At 42.8% G+C, this 20636-nt stretch overlaps 1 protein-coding gene across 4 annotated transcripts in view; it reads left to right on the forward strand.

Moving 5' to 3' along the window:
* HS3ST5 (heparan sulfate-glucosamine 3-sulfotransferase 5) overlaps positions 1-20636 on the forward strand; it is a 505040-nt gene that overhangs the window by 473562 nt on the left and 10842 nt on the right. For all 4 annotated transcript variants that reach the window (XM_073575980.1, XM_073575981.1, XM_073575982.1 and 1 more), the window contains one exon: positions 16436-16574. In XM_073575980.1, coding sequence (XP_073432081.1) covers positions 16468-16574 — 107 coding nt within the window. In that variant the 5' untranslated portion in view covers positions 16436-16467. The remainder of the gene's footprint in view (positions 1-16435; positions 16575-20636) is intronic.

Consider the following 20636-nt stretch of genomic DNA (forward strand, 5'->3'; position numbering starts at 1 on the left):
GAGTGGCCACTCTTTACATGGAGTGATGTGACATTGTAATTCCATGTGCTAGGTGCAGCCAATGAGTGACCACTCTTTGTGGAGCGTGATGTGACATTGTTGTGCCAAGTGTCGGCTCAGCCAATGCGTGTCTGCGTTTTACAGGGAGTGAGGTAACATTGTAGTTCCATGTACTGGGTGCAGCCAATGAGTGGCCACTCTTTACAGGGAGTGATGTGACATTGTTGTACCATGTGTCGGCTCAGCCAATGTGTTTTCGCGCTTTACGGGGAGTGATGTAACATTGTAGTTCCATGTGCTGAGTGCATCCAATGAGTGGCCACTCTGCGGAGTGTGATGTGACATTGTTGTGCCATGTGTCGGCTCAGCCAGTGAGTGGCCCCTCTTTACAGGGAGTGATGTGACATTGTAGTTCCATGTGCAGGGTGCAGCCAATGAGTGGCCACTCTTTGCGGAGCGTGATGTGACATTGTTGTGCCATGTGTCGGCTCAGCCAATGAGTGGCCACTCTTTACAGTGAGTGATGTGACATTGTAATTCCATGTGCTGGGTGCAGCCAATGAGTGGCCACTCTTTACAGGGAGTGATGTGACATTGTATTTCCATTTGCCGGGTGCAGCCAGTGAGTGGCCACTCTTTACAGGGAGTGATGTGACATTGTAGTTCCATGTGCCGGGTGCAGCCAGTGAGTGGCCACTCTTTACAGGGAGTAATGTGACATTGTAGTTCCATGTGCCGGGTGCAGCCAGTGAGTGTCCACTCTTTACAGGGAGTGATGTGACATTGTAGTTCCATGTGCCGGGTGCAGCCAATGAGTGGCCACTCTTTACAGGCAGTGATGTGACATTGTAGTTCCATGTGTCGGGTGCAGCCAATGAGTGTCCACTCTTTACAGGGAGTGATGTGACATTGTAGTTCCATGTGCCGGGTGCAGCCAATGAGTGGCCACTCTTTGTGGAGCGTGATGTGACGTTGTTGTGCCAAGTGTCGGCTCAGCCAATGCGTGTCTGCGTTTTACAGGGAGTGATGTAACATTGTAGTTCCATGTACTGGGTGCAGCCAATGAGTGGCCACTCTTCGCGGAGCGTGATGTGACATTGTTGTGCCATGCGTTGGCTGAGGCAATGCGTGTCCACTCTTTGGCTGCAGCTCGCCAATATTCCACCAGGGTGAACGTTCTCTCTGGGGTAATAGTAGAAGCTACAGCTGAGGAATGGGCCCTCATTGGCTGCACATGTCACAATGATGTCACATCACTCTCCGTAAAGAGCGTCGCAAACATTGCTGCAGTAGGTATTTTAGGTCTTGAATTCATTAACCTGAGGTTGTTCAGTAGTGGACAGCTCCTTTGATACTGAGATGCCATCTTTTGATTTCATTACACATATTTTATAAAAACATGGTATTGGTATGTGCTCACATCTATATAGACCGATGAACTAAATAGTTTGTAAGACACACTTATCTTGTAATGATCCTGATGGTTTGTATGAAAGTCCTGAACTGCAGAAAAGGCAGTCAATGATATATCTAAACTCTGTAGTCACAACTTCACAAGTAATAATGTCCCATGGTACATGCAAAATATTACATTCAATGTCAAATTATGCACCTCTGATTCCCTATACATGCCGCCTGTCAGGACGATGAAGCCCGGTAATTCAATGAATAATGTTACTAATATCAGCAACATAAACCAACATACATATTAAGTAAGATTTTTGGGGGTGAAAAGTTGATTTTGAATAAACATGAGTTATAAAATGGAGTTATTAACCAAATAATAAAGCAAATTTTGCTAAGTGAACGATCTGTCCTACACAAGCAGTAAGACACGGCACAGTGTAGCAGGTTATACTGTGGTCAGATACTGCCACCCGCTGGTAATTCTTCAATTCACTTTGCTTCAGATCTGCACAATTTCTATTATTTTATCTGCAATTGTTACTTTAAAAAATATTTTAAAAGACTAAATATTTAGTTCTGTTATATGGCAAAATGAAGGACAGCCAATAGATTTTTAATGGCTAAAGCTGATGCAACATTATTCCTTTATATGTAACAAAACCCAAAAAAATGAGCTTTCGCATTTTTTTGGTTTTTGTTTCATTTTTTTGTACTTTGCACAAACAGGGGCATGGCTCCCCCTTTTGTGCCGTCCATGTTGTTTAAATAGCTTTCCGCAGACGGGTGGCTGCACAGTCGGGACCCAGTCATGCTATGCCCTAATCTATCTGGACGTCTGCTGACATATAGTGAACTACAAGACTTAGGTACCATCCTGATTGGGGACACTTTGTCGTAGTGGGATGGCTTGTATGCTTTTTTTTCATCAAAATATTGTTAACTAAGTGCTCTGTTTTACATATACTATTATTATTTATTTACAAGGTACTTGCTCATTTTGTTTTTTACATAGGGTCCGGCTGTGCATGCAAGTGGCAGCATCTCCTAATATTTTATGCAAAGGGATAATAGTTCCACCATGTACACATATAAAGCTAGGGCTACACGGCAACAATGGGGGCACCAGACGCTTTTGCTGCTTTGCCGTACTATAGAAGTGAATGGGGTTTGCTTTACGACACCTGTACGACCAAGGCCGCAACAAACAAGTCACAAAAATATCAGAAAAGCATGGATTTTTTGTGACATGGTCGTGGTAGCTTGTTTTGGTCGTGGTAGCGTGGGTGTTCAAATGTGGCATCAAGCGAACTTTGGTTGCGCAATGACTGTCGTAAGCCAAAATTAACGTATAGCTCTAGCCCTAATATGGCTTTTACTGTAGTTGTAGTAACTAAAGAGTTGATTTATTACAATGGTTGTTCAGATGTCGCACAAACATCAATATAGAATTTTTGCTGATGGCAAATACTTATAGGGGAGAGCACTGACTGTAAAATGCCACTGTGTGAGTCCCCACCTGCATGTACACACACGTTTCCATGCATATTCACATTAGGCACAAATATATATAAAATATGCTCAAAATAATACATTGCACATGCACTTACATGCTACACACACATATATAAAACCTGCACAATAGCATTTCTAAAAAGTGCACAAAACTATAACATAAGCGCATATGCAATGCCCACCAGGGCTGTGGGGCACTCGGTCCGGGCTGGTCGGTTCTCCGGGGGATGTCACGGCAGCAGTGACCTTGTCCGTGGCCCTTGGCATGCAATGGAAATAAAGATGATTTTGGGGAATAAAGATGGGAATAATTTGTGACGCCACCCGTGGTATTCGGCAATGATAATATAGCCGACGCTGCAGTTCAGATCCACTGAGGCAGTTGGTGGTGCAGCAGAGTTGGTACAGCTCTCCCCGGGTAGAGCTAGGCCCCAGGGAAGTTATTGTGTTAAATGAGATGGTGGTGGTCGTAGTGCAAGGCAGGTGACGCTGTAAATAAATCGGAGGACACAGTGGAGTGCAGCGCAGTCTTCATACTTTTACTCAGAGTTCTTCCAGTTACAATCCCCAGCAAGGAAGCTATGTCCTCCGGGTCGGTGGCCCAGCCAGCTCTCTGGTAATTTGGGGTACACTGTACCAGTACCCCCTTCTGATGTTCCTTCCCTGACCATCTTACTGCGCTGGCTCCCACCTCTCCTGCCCTGCACCTCACACACAGTTTCCCAAGCCAGCAGCCTCGGATCCTGTTGGACGATGTTCTCTTGGTCCCCTTGATCCTATCTGGCTGCCTTTTCAGTGAATGTTTGTGGATTTGGCTGTCGCACATACAGTCACCACAACCTCCGGTTTTCTAGCTGAGTCCTCAGTTTCTCCACTAGTCTGGGGCCGGTCCAATACTGCAAATTGGTCCCTCCACCCGACTACAGTCAGCGTGGATTCGGGTGTCACGGGTGGATTCCTCACTTCTCGTGCCCCTAGGACCCCTTCTTTCTCTTTTCATGCTTCTCTAGTTCTAGGGACTGCTCCTGTCCCCAGCACCAACTGACTACACTCCTCCAACTGTCAGTCCCTTAAGCTCCTTCCCTTCTCTGCTTTTTCCACCCACACCTACCTAGTCCCTCCCTGGCCTGGAGAGGTCTAGTGTTGGGTGCTAGTGTGTGGGTACTGGGTAGTATCCCCTTCTTACCCGAGAGCAGGGTACCACACCTCTGGATGAGGTGCAGTACCTCTGTTGCAACTGGACCCTCAGGGGCGCCACATATACACAATGACACTTTTGTAAAGCACTTGCTGAGATGATCAATCTTTTTTTAGTTTTTGTTCATTCAAAGTTGTAGCAGCCTTAATTTTTTTTTATATTGTTTTCAAGCTTCACTATATGCGTTCTTGTTTCTTGCTACAAGTTGTAGTTTTAGTACGTAAGAGTTACATTTATATTAACTTTTATTTTAGTTTAAGGGAGAAAAAAGTGTACCGTAATCATGCCATTTTTTGAGTCATTTAGCAATCACTGTAAAGAATCTGCTCATTGTATTGTATAAGATTTTACCATTAGGCTAAGTTCACACCAGGCATTTTTGGAGTGGTTTTTTTTTTTTTGCTGCTTATTTATGCACATTTTCAGCTGTGTTTTACAGTACCAGCAAAGCCTATGAGATTTCAGAAATCTCATGCACACACACTGTTTTTTTTTGTCATCAAGATTTTGTGCTTTGCATGTTTTTTTTTTGGACATAGAGCATGTCAATTCTTTCAAGCGTTATTTGCTGCATTTTTCACCCATTGAACTGAATGGGTGGAGAAAAAATGGTGAAAAAAACACACAAAAATGCAGGTATCAGGTTTTGCTCTTTTTTTTGTGTCAAAATATGATTCTTTAGAATAGGACTTTTTTAACACTAAACTTTATCAGCATGCACAAGAGACGAATCTAGCATGCCAAAACCACAGCAAAAAAAATAGCAAAAACACAGAAAAAAACAAGGAAAACATGGTTTTCTGCAGCTTCTTTCCTGCCAGGAAATCAGGTTTTGCTGCAGGAAAAAGCTCTGAAAAATGCCCAGTGTGAACTTACATTTACAGAGATAATAACTGTACAGTAGTACTAATAATAACTGTAGTACTGTGCAACAGTTTTAGGCAGGAGGTGTGGAAAAATGCTGCAAAGTAAGAATGCTTTAAAAGCTAGTTGTGTTAATACTTATTTTCAGGGCCGGCCCGAACGTATAGGCGAACTACGCGGCCGCCTAGGGTGCCGACCCAAAGGGGGCGCTAGAGAAAAAATAGAAAAAATTATAAAAAATCTTTTCAAAAGGCAAAAAGTTTTAGGGATGGAAAGAAAAGTGTACATAATTTTTTTTACCATAAATTTAAAAGAAAAACCGTTGAGAATTCTTTTGACTCTGCCTGTGTCCGTGGCCTCAGGAGAGAGAAGCTTCTCAAAACTAAAGCTAATTAAAACATATTTAAGGGCAAATATGACGCAAGAGAGGTTGGTTGGGTTGGCAACAATTTCGATAGAATCTGAAGTTGCTAAACAAATTAATCTCGGTGACTTAGTGTCATCCTTTTAAAAAAAAAAGGCAAGGAAACATAAATTTTAATTACCTATGGTCGTTTTTGTTTTGTGTTATTGATTACTTTGTATATATTTGTCCTATACAACTTCTCAGAAGATTAAAGAGTTAGGAGAGAGTTAATTAATCATTGTTGTTGTGGTTTATTTTGCTCCTAAATTTATATCCCAAGTTTTCATCTACTGCCAAGAACAGTAGGGGCGCAACAAAATAGTTTCGCCTAGGGCGCGATAATCTCTCGGGCCGGCCCTGCTTATTTTTACATATTAACAAAATGAAATGTGAATGAATAATATATATTGTACATATAAATGCCATCAATATTTGGTGTGAGTTATACACTGTTTTTAAGGAACAAAAGCAGGCAGATTTTTCCAAAGATCTTGGACAACTAACCACAGATCATCTGAGGGTGTAGTTTTATGCAAATCCTTCTATTTCTTCCTGTAATATCAGACAGACTCGATGATGCTGAGATCAGGGCTCTGTGAGGTCCATATCATCACTTCCAGGACTCCATGTTCTTCTATACACTGAAGATAGTTCTTAATGACATTGGCTCTGTGTTTGGAACTATTGTCCTGCCGCACAATAAATATGGAGCCAATCGGATGCCTCCCTGGTGTATTTGCATGAATGATAAGCATCTACCTTTATTTCTCTGTATTGAAGACACTATTAATTCTGACCAAGTTCCCAACTCCATTTGCCGAAATGCAGCCTGAAACTTGTAAAGAACCTCCATCATGCCTGTACTAAATATTGTGCTACTCTCCAGCACTTTTACCAACAATCTACCTTATGTTAAAATGAGATAATTCAAATGTTCTGGTGCTCTGGACTTATCATGATGTGTCTTTCGTCTGGTGCAAGTTTCCTAGGTCGACCATTGCATCTATTGTCCTCATCACTGTCCATTTCTTGATTCTTTTTCAAAAGACTTTATCAGCATATCTGAAAACCCCAGTGTGCTTGGAAATGTTGGCCTGAGAGTCATTGCTGATGCATTGTACCAAACTTGTGTCCAGTTGCTATGCGCAGTCTTACCATGGTGTACGAGCTGCGACATGAAACTTTCTTCCACAGCCTCACAAGTAGCAGAGTTTGTCTGTTCCTCACCCAGTCTTAGCTTTCCCACGCAGCTGTTTCTGGTTCAGCTAATGACTGTTTCAGCCTAAATCACCAGCCGGGTATAGCTGGTTACTCATATACCTGACTGTAATCTTACAAATCTCTGACTCAAGTTCAAGTGTACCTGGAAGAATTGATGCTATTTTGAAGTGCGGTCACACCAAATATTGATATTGTTTTAAATTTCTGATTTGTTTATTCAATTTGCATTTTGCTAAAGGATAGAAATAAACTTTTAACACTTCTATTCTTACTTTGCAGCTTTTTTTTCAAACCTTACTACAGTGTTGACTTTCCATGGTATTTACTAGAGTTGAGCGAAACAGGTCGGCCAGATTCATAAGTCGCCGACATTGTAGTTCCATGTGCTGGGTGCAGACAATGAGTGGCCACTCTTTGTGGAGCGTGATGAGACATTGTTGTACCATGCGTCGGCTCAGCCAATGTGTTTTCGCGCTTTACGGGGAGTGATGTAACATTGTAGTTCCATGTGCCGAGTGCATCCAATGAGTGGCCACTCTGCGGAGTGTGATGTGACATTTTTGTGCCATGTGTCGGCTCAGCCAATGAGTGGCCCCTCTTTACAGGGAGTGATGTGACATTGTAGTTCCATGTGCTGGGTGCAGCCAATGAGTGGCCACTCTTTGCGGAGCGTGATGTGACATTGTTGTGCCATGTGTCAGCTCAGCCAATGAGTGGCCACTCTTTACAGGGAGTGATGTGACATTGTAATTCCATGTGTTGGGTGCAGCCAATGAGTGGCCACTCTTTGCGGAGCGTGATGTGACATTGTTGTGCCATGTGTCAGCTAAGCCAATGAGTGGCCACTCTTTACAGGGAGTGATGTGACATTGTAGTTCCATGTGCCGAGTGCAGCCAATGAGTGGCCACTCTTTGTGGAGCGTGATGTGACATTGTTGTGCCATGTGTCAGCTCAGCCAATGAGTGGCCACTCTTTACAGGGAGTGATGTGACATTGTAGTTCCATGTGCCGAGTGCAGCCAATGAGTGGCCACTCTTTGCGGAGTGTGATGTGACATTGTTGTGCCATGTGTCAGCTCAGCCAATGAGTGGCCACTCTTTACAGGGAGTGATGTGACATTGTAGTTCCATGTGCCGGGTGCAGCCAATGAGTGTCCACTCTTTACAGGGAGTGATGTGACATTGTAGTTCCATGTGCCGGGTGCAGCCAATGAGTGGCCACTCTTTGTGGAGCGTGATGTGACGTTGTTGTGCCAAGTGTCGGCTCAGCCAATGCGTGTCTGCGTTTTACAGGGAGTGATGTGACATTGTAGTTCCATGTACTGGGTGCAGCCAATGAGTGGCCACTCTTTGTGGAGTGTGATGTGACATTGTTGTGCCAAGTGTCGGCTCAGCCAATACGTGTCTGCGTTTTACAGGGAGTGATGTAACATTGTAGTTCCATGTACTGGGTGCAGCCAATGAGTGGCCACTCTTCGCGGAGCGTGATGTGACATTGTTGTGCCATGCGTTGGCTGAGGCAATGCGTGTCCACTCTTTGGCTGCAGCTCGCCAATATTCCACCAGGGTGAACGTTCTCTCTGGGGTAATAGTAGAAGCTACAGCTGAGGAATGGGCCCTCATTGGCTGCACATGTCACAATGATGTCACATCACTCTCCGTAAAGAGCGTCGCAAACATTGCTGCAGTAGGTATTTTAGGTCTTGAATTCATTAACCTGAGGTTGTTCAGTAGTGGACAGCTCCTTTGATACTGAGATGCCATCTTTTGATTTCATTACACATATTTTATAAAAACATGGTATTGGTATGTGCTCACATCTATATAGACCGATGAACTAAATAGTTTGTAAGACACACTTATCTTGTAATGATCCTGATGGTTTGTATGAAAGTCCTGAACTGCAGAAAAGGCAGTCAATGATATATCTAAACTCTGTAGTCACAACTTCACAAGTAATAATGTCCCATGGTACATGCAAAATATTACATTCAATGTCAAATTATGCACCTCTGATTCCCTATACATGCCGCCTGTCAGGACGATGAAGCCCGGTAATTCAATGAATAATGTTACTAATATCAGCAACATAAACCAACATACATATTAAGTAAGATTTTTGGGGGTGAAAAGTTGATTTTGAATAAACATGAGTTATAAAATGGAGTTATTAGCCAAATAATAAAGCAAATTTTGCTAAGTGAACGATCTGTCCTACACAAGCAGTAAGACACGGCACAGTGTAGCAGGTTATACTGTGGTCAGATACTGCCACCTGCTGGTAATTCTTCAATTCACTTTGCTTCAGATCTGCACAATTTCTATTATTTTATCTGCAATTATTACTTTAAAAAATATTTTAAAAGACTAAATATTTAGTTCTGTTATATGGCAAAATGAAGGACAGCCAATAGATTTTTAATGGCTAAAGCTGATGCAACATTATTCCTTTATATGTAACAAAACCCAAAAAAATGAGCTTTCGCATTTTTTTGGTTTTTGTTTCATTTTTTTGTACTTTGCACAAACAGGGGCATGGCTCCCCCTTTTGTGCCGTCCATGTTGTTTAAATAGCTTTCCGCAGACGGGTGGCTGCACAGTCGGGACCCAGTCATGCTATGCCCTAATCTATCTGGACGTCTGCTGACATATAGTGAACTACAAGACTTAGGTACCAACCTGATTGGGGACACTTTGTCGTAGTGGGATGGCTTGTATGCTTTTTTTTCATCAAAATATTGTTAACTAAGTACTCTGTTTTACATATACTATTATTATTTATTTACAAGGTACTTGCTCATTTTGTTTTTTACATAGGGTCCGGCTGTGCATGCAAGTGGCAGCATCTCCTAATATCTTATGCAAAAGGATAATAGTTCCACCATGTACACATGTACATATGTACATATAAAGCTAGGGCTACACGGCAACAATGGGGGCACCAGACGCTTTTGCTGCTTTGCCGTACTATAGAAGTGAATGGGGTTGCACTATGACACCTATACGACCAAGGCCGCAACAAACAAGTCACAAAAATATCAGAAAAGCATGGATTTTTTGTGACATGGTCGTGGTAGCTTGTTTTGGTCGTGGTAGCGTGGGTGTTCAAATGTGGCATCAAGCGAACTTTGGTTGCGCAATGACTGTCGTAAGGCAAAATTAACGTATAGCTCTAGCCCTAATATGGCGTTTACTGTAGTTGTAGTAACTAAAGAGTTGATTTATTACAATGGTTGTTCAGATGTCGCACAAACATCAATATAGAATTTTTGCTGATGGCAAATACTTATAGGGGAGAGCACTGACTGTAAAATGCCACTGTGTGAGTCCCCACCTGCATGTACACACACGTTTCCATGCATATTCACATTAGGCACAAATATATATAAAATATGCTCAAAATAATACATTGCACATGCACTTACATGCTACACACACATATATAAAACCTGCACAATAGCATTTCTAAAAAGTGCACAAAACTATAACATAAGCGCATATGCAATGCCCACCAGGGCTGTGGGGCACTCGGTCCGGGCTGGTCGGTTCTCCGGGGGATGTCACGGCAGCAGTGACCTTGTCCGTGGCCCTTGGCATGCAATGGAAATAAAGATGATTTTGGGGAATAAAGATGGGAATAATTTGTGACGCCACCCGTGGTATTCGGCAATGATAATATAGCCGACGCTGCAGTTCAGATCCACTGAGGCAGTTGGTGGTGCAGCAGAGTTGGTACAGCTCTCCCCGGGTAGAGCTAGGTCCCAGGGAAGTTATTGTGTTAAATGAGATGGTGGTGGTCGTAGTGCAAGGCAGGTGACGCTGTAAATAAATCGGAGGACACAGTGGAGTGCAGCGCAGTCTTCATACTTTTACTCAGTGTTCTTCCAGTTACAATCCCCAGCAAGGAAGCTATGTCCTCCGGGTCGGTGGCCCAGCCAGCTCTCTGGTAATTTGGGGTACACTGTACCAGTACCCCCTTCTGATGTTCCTTCCCTGACCATCTTACTGCGCTGGCTCCCACCTCTCCTGCCCTGCACCTCACACACAGTTTCCCAAGCCAGCAGCCTCGGATCCTGTTGGACGACGTTCTCTTGGTCCCCTTGATCCTATCTGGCTGCCTTTTCAGTGAATGTTTGCGGATTTGGCTGTCGCACATACAGTCACCACAACCTCCGGTTTTCTAGCTGAGTCCTCAGTTTCTCCACTAGTCTGGGGCCGGTCCCCTACTGCAACCTGGTCCCTCCACCCGACTACAGTCAGCGTGGATTCGGGTGTCACGGGTGGATTCCTCACTTCTCGTGCCCCTAGGACCCCTTCTTTCTCTTTTCATGCTTCTCTAGTTCTAGGGACTGCTCCTGTCCCCAGCACCAACTGACTACACTCCTCCAACTGTCAGTCCCTTAAGCTCCTCCCCTTCTCCGCTTTTTCCACCCACACCTACCTAGTCCCTCCCTGGCCTGGAGAGGTCTAGTGTTGGGTGCTAGTGTGTGGGTACTGGGTAGTATCCCCTTCTTACCCGAGAGCAGGGTACCACACCTCTGGATGAGGTGCAGTACCTCTGTTGCAACTGGACCCTCAGGGGCGCCACATATACACAATGACACTTTTGTAAAGCACTTGCTGAGATGATCAATCTTTTTTTAGTTTTTGTTCATTCAAAGTTGTAGCAGCCTTAATTTTTTTTTATATTGTTTTCAAGCTTCACTATATGCGTTCTTGTTTCTTGCTACAAGTTGTAGTTTTAGTACGTAAGAGTTACATTTATATTAACTTTTATTTTAGTTTAAGGGAGAAAAAAGTGTACCGTAATCATGCCATTTTTTGAGTCATTTAGCAATCACTGTAAAGAATCTGTTCATTGTATTGTATAAGATTTTACCATTAGGCTAAGTTCACACCAGGCATTTTTGGAGTGTTTTTTTTTTTTTTGCTGCTTATTTATGCACATTTTCAGCTGTGTTTTACAGTACCAGCAAAGCCTATGAGATTTCAGAAATCTCATGCACACACACTGTTTTTTTTTGTCATCAAGATTTTGTGCTTTGCATGTTTTTTTTTTGGACATAGAGCATGTCAATTCTTTCAAGCGTTATTTGCTGCATTTTTCACCCATTGAACTGAATGGGTGGAGAAAAAATGGTGAAAAAAACCACACAAAAATGCAGGTATCAGGTTTTGCTGTGTTTTTTTGTGTCAAAACATGATTCTTTAGAATAGGACTTTTTTAACACTAAACTTTATCAGCATGCACAAGAGACGAATCTAGCATGCCAAAACCACAGCAAAAAATTAGCAAAAACACAGAAAAAAACAAGGAAAACATGGTTTTCTGCAGCTTCTTTCCTGCCAGGAAATCAGGTTTTGCTGCAGGAAAAAGCTCTGAAAAATGCCCAGTGTGAACTTACATTTACAGAGATAATAACTGTACAGTAGTACTAATAATAACTGTAGTACTGTGCAACAGTTTTAGGCAGGAGGTGTGGAAAAATGCTGCAAAGTAAGAATGCTTTAAAAGCTAGTTGTGTTAATACTTATTTTCAGGGCCGGCCCGAACATATAGGCGAACTACGCGGCCGCCTAGGGTGCCGACCCAAAGGGGGCGCTAGAGAAAAAATAGAAAAAATTATAAAAAATCTTTTCAAAAGGCAAAAAGTTTTAGGGATGGAAAGAAAAGTGTACATAATTTTTTTTACCATAAATTTAAAAGAAAAACCGTTGAGAATTCTTTTGACTCTGCCTGTGTCCGTGGCCTCAGGAGAGAGAAGCTTCTCAAAACTAAAGCTAATTAAAACATATTTAAGGGCAAATATGACGCAAGAGAGGTTGGTTGGGTTGGCAACAATTTCGATAGAATCTGAAGTTGCTAAACAAATTAATCTCGGTGACTTAGTGTCATCCTTTTTAAAAAAAAAAGGCAAGGAAACAAAAATTTTAATTACCTATGGTCATTTTTGTTTTGTGTTATTGATTACTTTGTATATATTTGTCCTATACAACTTCTCAGAAGATTAAAGAGTTAGGAGAGAGTTAATTAATCATTGTTGTTGTGGTTTATTTTGCTCCTAAATTTATATCCCAAGTTTTCATCTACTGCCAAGAACAGTAGGGGCACAACAAAATAGTTTCGCCTAGGGCGCCGTAATCTCTCGAGCCGGCCCTGCTTATTTTTACATATTAACAAAATGAAATGTGAATGAATAATATATATTGTACATATAAATGCCATCAATATTTGGTGTGAGTTATACACTGTTTTTAAGGAACAAAAGCAGGCAGATTTTTCCAAAGATCTTGGACAACTAACCACAGATCATCTGAGGGTGTAGTTTTATGCAAATCCTTCTATTTCTTCCTGTAATATCAGACAGACTCGATGATGCTGAGATCAGGGCTCTGTGGGGTCCATATCATCACTTCCAGGACTCCATGTTCTTCTATACACTGAAGATAGTTCTTAATGACATTGGCTCTGTGTTTGGAACTATTGTCCTGCCGCACAATAAATATGGAGCCAATCGGATGCCTCCCTGGTGTATTTGCATGAATGATAAGCATCTACCTTTATTTCTCTGTATTGAAGACACTATTAATTCTGACCAAGTTCCCAACTCCATTTGCCGAAATGCAGCCTGAAACTTGTAAAGAACCTCCATCATGCCTGTACTAAATATTGTGCTACTCTTCAGCACTTTTACCAACAATCTACCTTATGTTAAAATGAGATAATTCAAATGTTCTGGTGCTCTGGACTTATCATGATGTGTCTTTCGTCTGGTGCAAGTTTCCTAGGTCGACCATTGCATCTATTGTCCTCATCACTGTCCATTTCTTGATTCTTTTTCAAAAGACTTTATCAGCATATCTGAAAACCCCAGTGTGCTTGGAAATGTTGGCCTGAGAGTCATTGCTGATGCATTGTACCAACCTTGTGTCCAGTTGCTATGCGCAGTCTTACCATGGTGTACGAGCTGCGACATGAAACTTTCTTCCACAGCCTCACAAGTAGCAGAGTTTGTCTGTTCCTCACCCAGTCTTAGCTTTCCCACGCAGCTGTTTCTGGTTCAGCTAATGACTGTTTCAGCCTAAATCACCAGCCGGGTATAGCTGGTTACTCATATACCTGACTGTAATCTTACAAATCTCTGACTCAAGTTCAAGTGTACCTGGAAGAATTGATGCTATTTTGAAGTGCGGTCGCACCAAATATTGATATTGTTTTAAATTTCTGATTTGTTTATTCAATTTGCATTTTGCTAAAGGATAGAAATAAACTTTTAACACTTCTATTCTTACTTCGCAGCATGTTTTTCAAACCTTACTACAGTATTGACTTTCCATGGTATTTACTAGAGTTGAGCGAAACAGGTCGGCCAGATTCATAAGTCGCCGACTTATGGCAAAGTCGGGTTTCGCTCCACAGCGTGAAGTCGGCCATGCGGTTGGCAAAACAAGCGCCAAAGTCGGATTTCCCAGAATGCTTGCACGTGACTTTTTTCAGCCACTGAGCAAGGACGTACACTGTGGGCAACGAGATGACATGTGCAGCGTCCGGGGAGAGAGAGAGTTTTCGCGCACTTTAAAAAAGTGGTCCGGCATGTAGGTGTGTTTACTGTCCTCCACTCCCTGCCAACTTTGCCTCCCCATTGACTTGCATTGGGTTTCGTGTTTCAGTCAGACCTTCGACTTTTCCGATTTCGTTCGACTCCACTTTTGAGAAAGTCGGGTTTCATGAAACCCAACTCGACCTTAAAAAAGGCAAAGTCGCTCATCTCTAGTATTTACTGATTTTTGATGTTTGTGTTTAAAGGACCGTCCCGATCAGTGTCACCTTGTCAACGGTGAGATGGCTCTTATGCTATTTTGGATCAAAAACAGTATTACTATGAACTCTGTTTTAGTTAGATGCACTTTTGCGTTTTACTTATTTAGTTACAGCAGGGTTTTTGCTCAATTTATTTTTTTTGTAGGTTTTGTGTTTAAACATGTCTTAATATTTAATTATTGTAATTATTTCATTATTTTTTAGAAATTTCACAGAAAAAAATGAATTTCTTATTTTACGCCTTTTATAAAGGGTAATAGGAGATATTCTATTTTATGTACCAGTATAATATATCTGTCAACAAGAAAGATGTTATTTAGCTCTTTAGGCAGAGAAAATTCATGTCTACCAGTATCGCTTGTGGCTCACTTCTAACATTTCTGTCTGCCTTGTTAGAGATTCTGAGTTTCAATCCAGTAGATGATAATTCAAGAAAAGCAAATAATTTTTAGCTATATGGTTTATCTACTGAGCACAGATAGATGCCAGTGGGTCCTCCCTCCAATGCCCTAAATTAGAAGAGAAGGGAACAAACACAGCCACATCCTAACTTAATAGCATGCCATGCAACTGCTCTGTGTGCCGCTAAATCGGCTGCTGAAGCGGTATGCCCGCCCCTGCTTGGCAAAGATGTGTCCTTTGGTAATTTTCTTTTTCTATTTCCCATCTATTCCATATTTAAAGGTGATCCACTTTGAGCTGTAAAAAGCTGGCTGTAATCTGTAGGTGAATCTTGAAGCAGTCATTCAATGCCTCATCATTCACCACCACTATGGCTGTCCATGTAATACACAAACTTACTGGGTCCTAACCTTTTTACCCTTTTTCTACTACAGCTAATTGACAACCCAAATGTTGAACCCATCAGCAATAAAGGGAGTTTGGCAGTACAAAATCACTATTCAGACCATGAAAGGGAGTGTCAAAACAAGTGCAACACTTTGGCAAAGCTAAACAGCTCAGTGCATCTCCTAAACTATTGGTTTTCCATCTATTTCTACCATTTGTTTTCTTTATTGAAAGCTCTGGAGAGTTGGACAGAGATAGATGGAAAAATAAATCGGTGGAAAAGTGCACTAAACTGATCTTCCACGAGTGAACCAAGCACCATTGCTAGGTTTGAAGACTCATTTTGTGCTGACAGACCTCCAATAAAAGATTTCCATCTCAGCCTTTCATATGTGTACACCTCTCAACACAGGAGGTGAGGCTCCAGAATCAGCTGAGAGCGGCTGAGCTGTTCTGGTCGGAAATTTCCATACAAATGAATGGTAGTTATATAAACAGAGGAGCACAGTCGTTCTTGGCTGATTCTTTGAACCACTTTCCAGTAGTCGGAGCTGAATGGAGATATTCCTGCCTCAGCCATGAGACACTAAGGTGGCATCAACCCCTTGGCTAATGCTAATACTCTGTTCGCATCATTACATATTAATGGAAATCACATCACATACAGACACCGGTGATCCCGTCTTTCTATGCGCTTGTTTGACGGGAAAACAACATAATCTCCGGTAGAGCGTCTGAAGCAGATGTGAACATGACCTTAGAATGCCCTAATGAGGAACAGTTTTCTTTATACAAAACATCACTTTATCTGGGCTAATATTTAAGAATTTGTGGAGCGCATTGGAATACTTTGGTCCTACGACATTCATGAAAACTATCATGTAAATCAGTCTAATGCTATGGATACTGAGGAAGGGTATTCTGATGTATGGCTTTTCTTGTTGCAAACTGACCAATAATACTTATAATGACAATTGCTTCCATAACCAACGATAATTATGATTATCTGTGCAATAGTGGCATTATACATACTGTATATATATTATGTATACATTTTTTACAGGGTTTAGTCATTCAACAGGTGCCACTTTGAAGGGAAATAATGATCATCCAGGATTTCCTCTTGTAGCAGGAGATTGATTAAGTGCCTGTTAATAAACATCAGCCGGCCTGGTATACATGGTGATAAATGCATTCTGTGTGCTGTTTTCCTCAGACTGAAGAAGTCCTGAAGATTGATGGAGGGCCATGCTATTCAAACAGCAGGCGTTGCTGAGACAGAAGCTACTGGTGCTAGGCAGCCTTGCTGTTGGAAGTCTCCTATATCTAGTTGCCAGAGTTGGGAGCTTGGATAGGTAAGCGCCTTAAAGTTATAAGTCTCAGAATTAGAATTTGGCTTGTTCTTTGTCTAGAAATGCAAAAATTGGGAGAGGGGTGTCTTATACTCAAAAATATCTGTTCATTTTCCTCTAAAGAAATGTATGAGGTCTATGCCACACAAAGGAATATCTCAGTAATGTATGAGGAATATGCGGCACACTGCCTCTTCATAGAATGTGTTCTTCAAAAAGTTTTGCTTGAAGAATCGGAGCAATATAAAAGGTCTCACGTTGTATTTAAAGTATATGGGGCCAATATATAAGATCAGTATTCATATTTAAACACCGCATCAGTAACCAAGAGGTCTAGTGTTAAATGGCCGTTTCTGATGCTTTCTGGCCTCGCTGGAGCCATCCATTAATTTTGCCTTGTGGATCCTGTATTCGCTCTGTAGAATAGGCAGAATCCTTGGCTGCTCAAGTTATAAAGTACGACATAGTGTTCATCATCTTATGTAACATTACAGCCTGTTCCCTCAGTGTTCTGCATGCCTGTATTCCATACTACGAGGCTGCATTACAATGCATTTATGAGCCTACATGAATAATTTAAAGGCCAAGCAAACAAGTCCCTTCCAGCGTTTTGTTAAATCTCTTGACATCAACAATGTGCCCTTCATTGTGCTCCTTTCTTCTAAAAAATAAGTCTCCATCTGACATGTAAATGCAAATCACTGCATTTTAACCTCAGTGATTGTGAATGTATCATGTTAGGCTCTGGATTATATAGACTTCTCAGCCATCCATGACAATACTATTATATTGATTATCCCTGGAGACACCAAGTGCTCACCATAGATGATGAAACACTCAAGCATTTAAATACCAGGATAAACATGAGACTGGTTACTGAATGGTAATGAGAAAATAATCCCTGTTTATGGGGAATTTGCATCATTTATACAAATTAAAGTAAACTCGGGTCAATTATTTTGAATTTGTAAATCATTAATTGCCTTTTTAGATCTTTTCATATCATCTTACTATTATAATACATCTTGGAAACTAACTAAACTTGACAGTGTGTATGCATTTCGCAGATAAAACGTATGATGTACAATACAAAATAATATTGTGGTACCGTGTTAGCGAGAAAAATCGATGTAAATACTTATGTCCCAAAAAAAAAGAGAAAACTATTCAAGGAGTGATACCTTTATTGGCTAACCAGAGAAATTATATTTGCAAGCTTTCAGGGCTCAGAAGGCCCCTTCATCAGGCTGTTAGTGAGAAGAGATGGCAACTAGTGTTGAGCATTCCGATACCGCAAGTATCGGGTATCGGCCGATATTAGCGGTATCGGAATTCCGATACTGACTTCCGATACTTTAGTCAGATCGGACACCGGAATCGGAAGTTCCCATCATGCTATGAGCCTGCTTGCTTTGATTAAGCCAATGGGAATCCTCCGAAGTGTGGGCACATCCTGTTAGGCATGTAGGCATGTTAACTATTGGCATGGCTGTGATTGGCTGCTGAAATGATGTCATGATGCACTATAAAAGCCACCGCCGCCGCCATTTCTGGTCACTCTGCTGTGAATTCAGTTAGGGACAGGCTGCTGTTGAAGACTGTGAGGGACAGTTAGAAATAGGGATTCCACCAAACATCTAGTGCTTTACCCAGGCTACATAAACCACCACTGTAGCTTTCTTTGCCCTAGCAGCAGTGTTCACAGCTGTCTGCAAGGGCTGTGTGAGTGCAGCTCACGCTGTGGAGTGGGTCCTTCAGCCACATCAGGTTGTCGGCCGCCCAGCGTGCGTCACTGCTGCCTCATACATATTTTTATTTTTGAGCTGCTTATTTTTCTTAAATTCTATCTAGTGTGCTTCCATCCGTATCCATATACGTTCGTTGCAAACACTAGTAGTACACAGCGGAGCCTTTCTGCAGCCTGTCAGTGCTAGTGCCCACTTTGCTGCACTGCTCACGGCTGTCTGATAGGTCTCTGACTGTGTGTGAGTGCAGCTCATGCTGAGTAGTGTGTCCTGCAGCTACGTCTGGTTGTAGGACGCTCAGCGTGCGTCAGTGCCTCACACATATTTTTATTTGAGTGCAGCTCATTTTTTCTTCTATTAGTGTGCATCCATCCGTCTCCATCTACGGTGGTTGCAAACACTATATAGGAGTACACAGCGGAGCCTTTCTGCAGCCTGTCAGTGCTAGTGCCCACTTTGCTGCACTGTTCACGGCTGTCTGAGAGGTCTCTGAGTGTGTGTGAGTGCAGCTCACGCTGAGTAGAGTGTCCTGCAGCTACGTCTGGTTGTAGGATGCTCAGCGTGCGTCACTGCCTCACACATATTTGTCTTTGAGTGCAGCTCATTTTTTCTTCTCCTATTAGTGTGCATCCATCCGTCTCCATCAACATTGGTTGGTTGCAAACACTATATAGGAGTAGATAGAGGAGCCTTTTTTCTGGCTTGTGCCCTGCCAGCGCAGCCAGATTAGTATTACCCAATTTTTTTGGAGCCTCATCTTTTGCATTGTAGGTTACCTGCCTGCATTGTAATAGCTCCAAAAAGTTGGTGATACTATCAGTTTCAAATCTTTGTTCACATACTTTTAGTTTGTTTCCACCAAAAAAACAAAAAAAAGTGCACCAAACACTACATTTGGAACTTGTGTCGGCCACATTAGCTCCTATTAAAGTGTAGTCCACACACACACACTTCATAAAATTAGTGTTTCTTGTACCTGTAACCAGCTGTTCAGGAATAAGCACACTAAGGCCCCCCTTTGTACTTTTCTGCCTATCTTTATCAGTCTAGCAAGATGAAGAAGGCAGGGAGTAAGGCACGTGGGCGTGGGCGTGGAGTTTCAGCAGGGAGAGGACGTGGGAATTCTGCAGGGAGAGGACGTGGGGATTCTGCAGGTAGAGGACGTGGGGATTCTGGGCCTGCTGCGGGCACCAGTGGATCAGCATCCCCCAGTTTTAGCAGGCAGCAGTCCTTTATGCGCAGCTTTGTAGGACCTCACCGTACCCCACTGCTGCGGGAGGAACAAATTGAAGCCGTTGTCGGATGGATGGCAGCTAACGCATCGACTTCAATTACTTCCACAGCCTCTCAGGACCAGAGCACCGAAGAGCAACCATCTGTCTCTTCACCACCTGCCAAAGTGCCCAGGCAGTCAGAGAGCCATGGACAGGAGCCATCACAGTCTCTACTTCTGTTCTCTGAATCTGTTGGCTTGGAAAGAGGGGGCCAGCCAAGCAGCATTCCTGAATGTGAAGAAGAGGGAGTATGCAGTGATGCGCAACTTCTTTGTCCCTCTGAATCTGAAGAGGCGAGTGGGCCAGTGCCTATGGTCAGCACACCTCAGTACACATCAGATGATGACGAGACTCAGTTGCCACTTTCTGGTGCGTACGGTGCTGGCGAGACAACCCCGGAGAAGCAGCTGTTTGAAGAGAGGAGGGAAGATGATGAGGTCCTTGACCCATCATGGCGTGAGGAACAGGAAGTTGGTGGGAGCAGCTCGGAGGAAGAGATTCCCCTACCGGCCAAAACAGGAGGGAGAGGGAAGGGGAAGACTTGGTTGCCTGTAGCCTCCACTTCGGCACCAGTTAGGAGCATTCCTCAGTCCAAAGGCAAACCGGGCGCTCCCAAGACTTGCAGTGCGTGGTCCTTTTTTGACACAGTTGCAGATGACATTTGCTTTGTCAAATGTAAGCTGTGTCATCAGAAAGTAAAAAGAGGGAAAAATGTCAGCAACCTCAATACCACAAATATGTGGAAACATGTGCGCACCAAGCACGAGTTGGAGTTGCAGAGACACCCTGAAGACGTAGGCCAACGTACAGCACCACCTACCACCTCTTCAGCTCGTGTTGGGGCCTCTTCCTCCAGCTCACACACAGCTGGTTCGGCTTCCTCACCGGATCGCCAAGGAAGAACCTCTGCCACTGTTGTCCGGAGACCCTGTCAGATTCCACCCATAGCACCACGTTCCCATCCATCACAGCCATCGGTAGCACAGGCATGGGATAAAAGGAGGCCTTACTCGGCAAACCATCCCCGAGCACAGTCTCTGAATGCT

This window comes from Dendrobates tinctorius, unplaced genomic scaffold, assembly GCF_039654945.1.
Source record: "Dendrobates tinctorius isolate UK_male_01 unplaced genomic scaffold, ASM3965494v1 ptg000046l, whole genome shotgun sequence".
Taxonomy (NCBI): domain Eukaryota; kingdom Metazoa; phylum Chordata; class Amphibia; order Anura; family Dendrobatidae; genus Dendrobates; species Dendrobates tinctorius.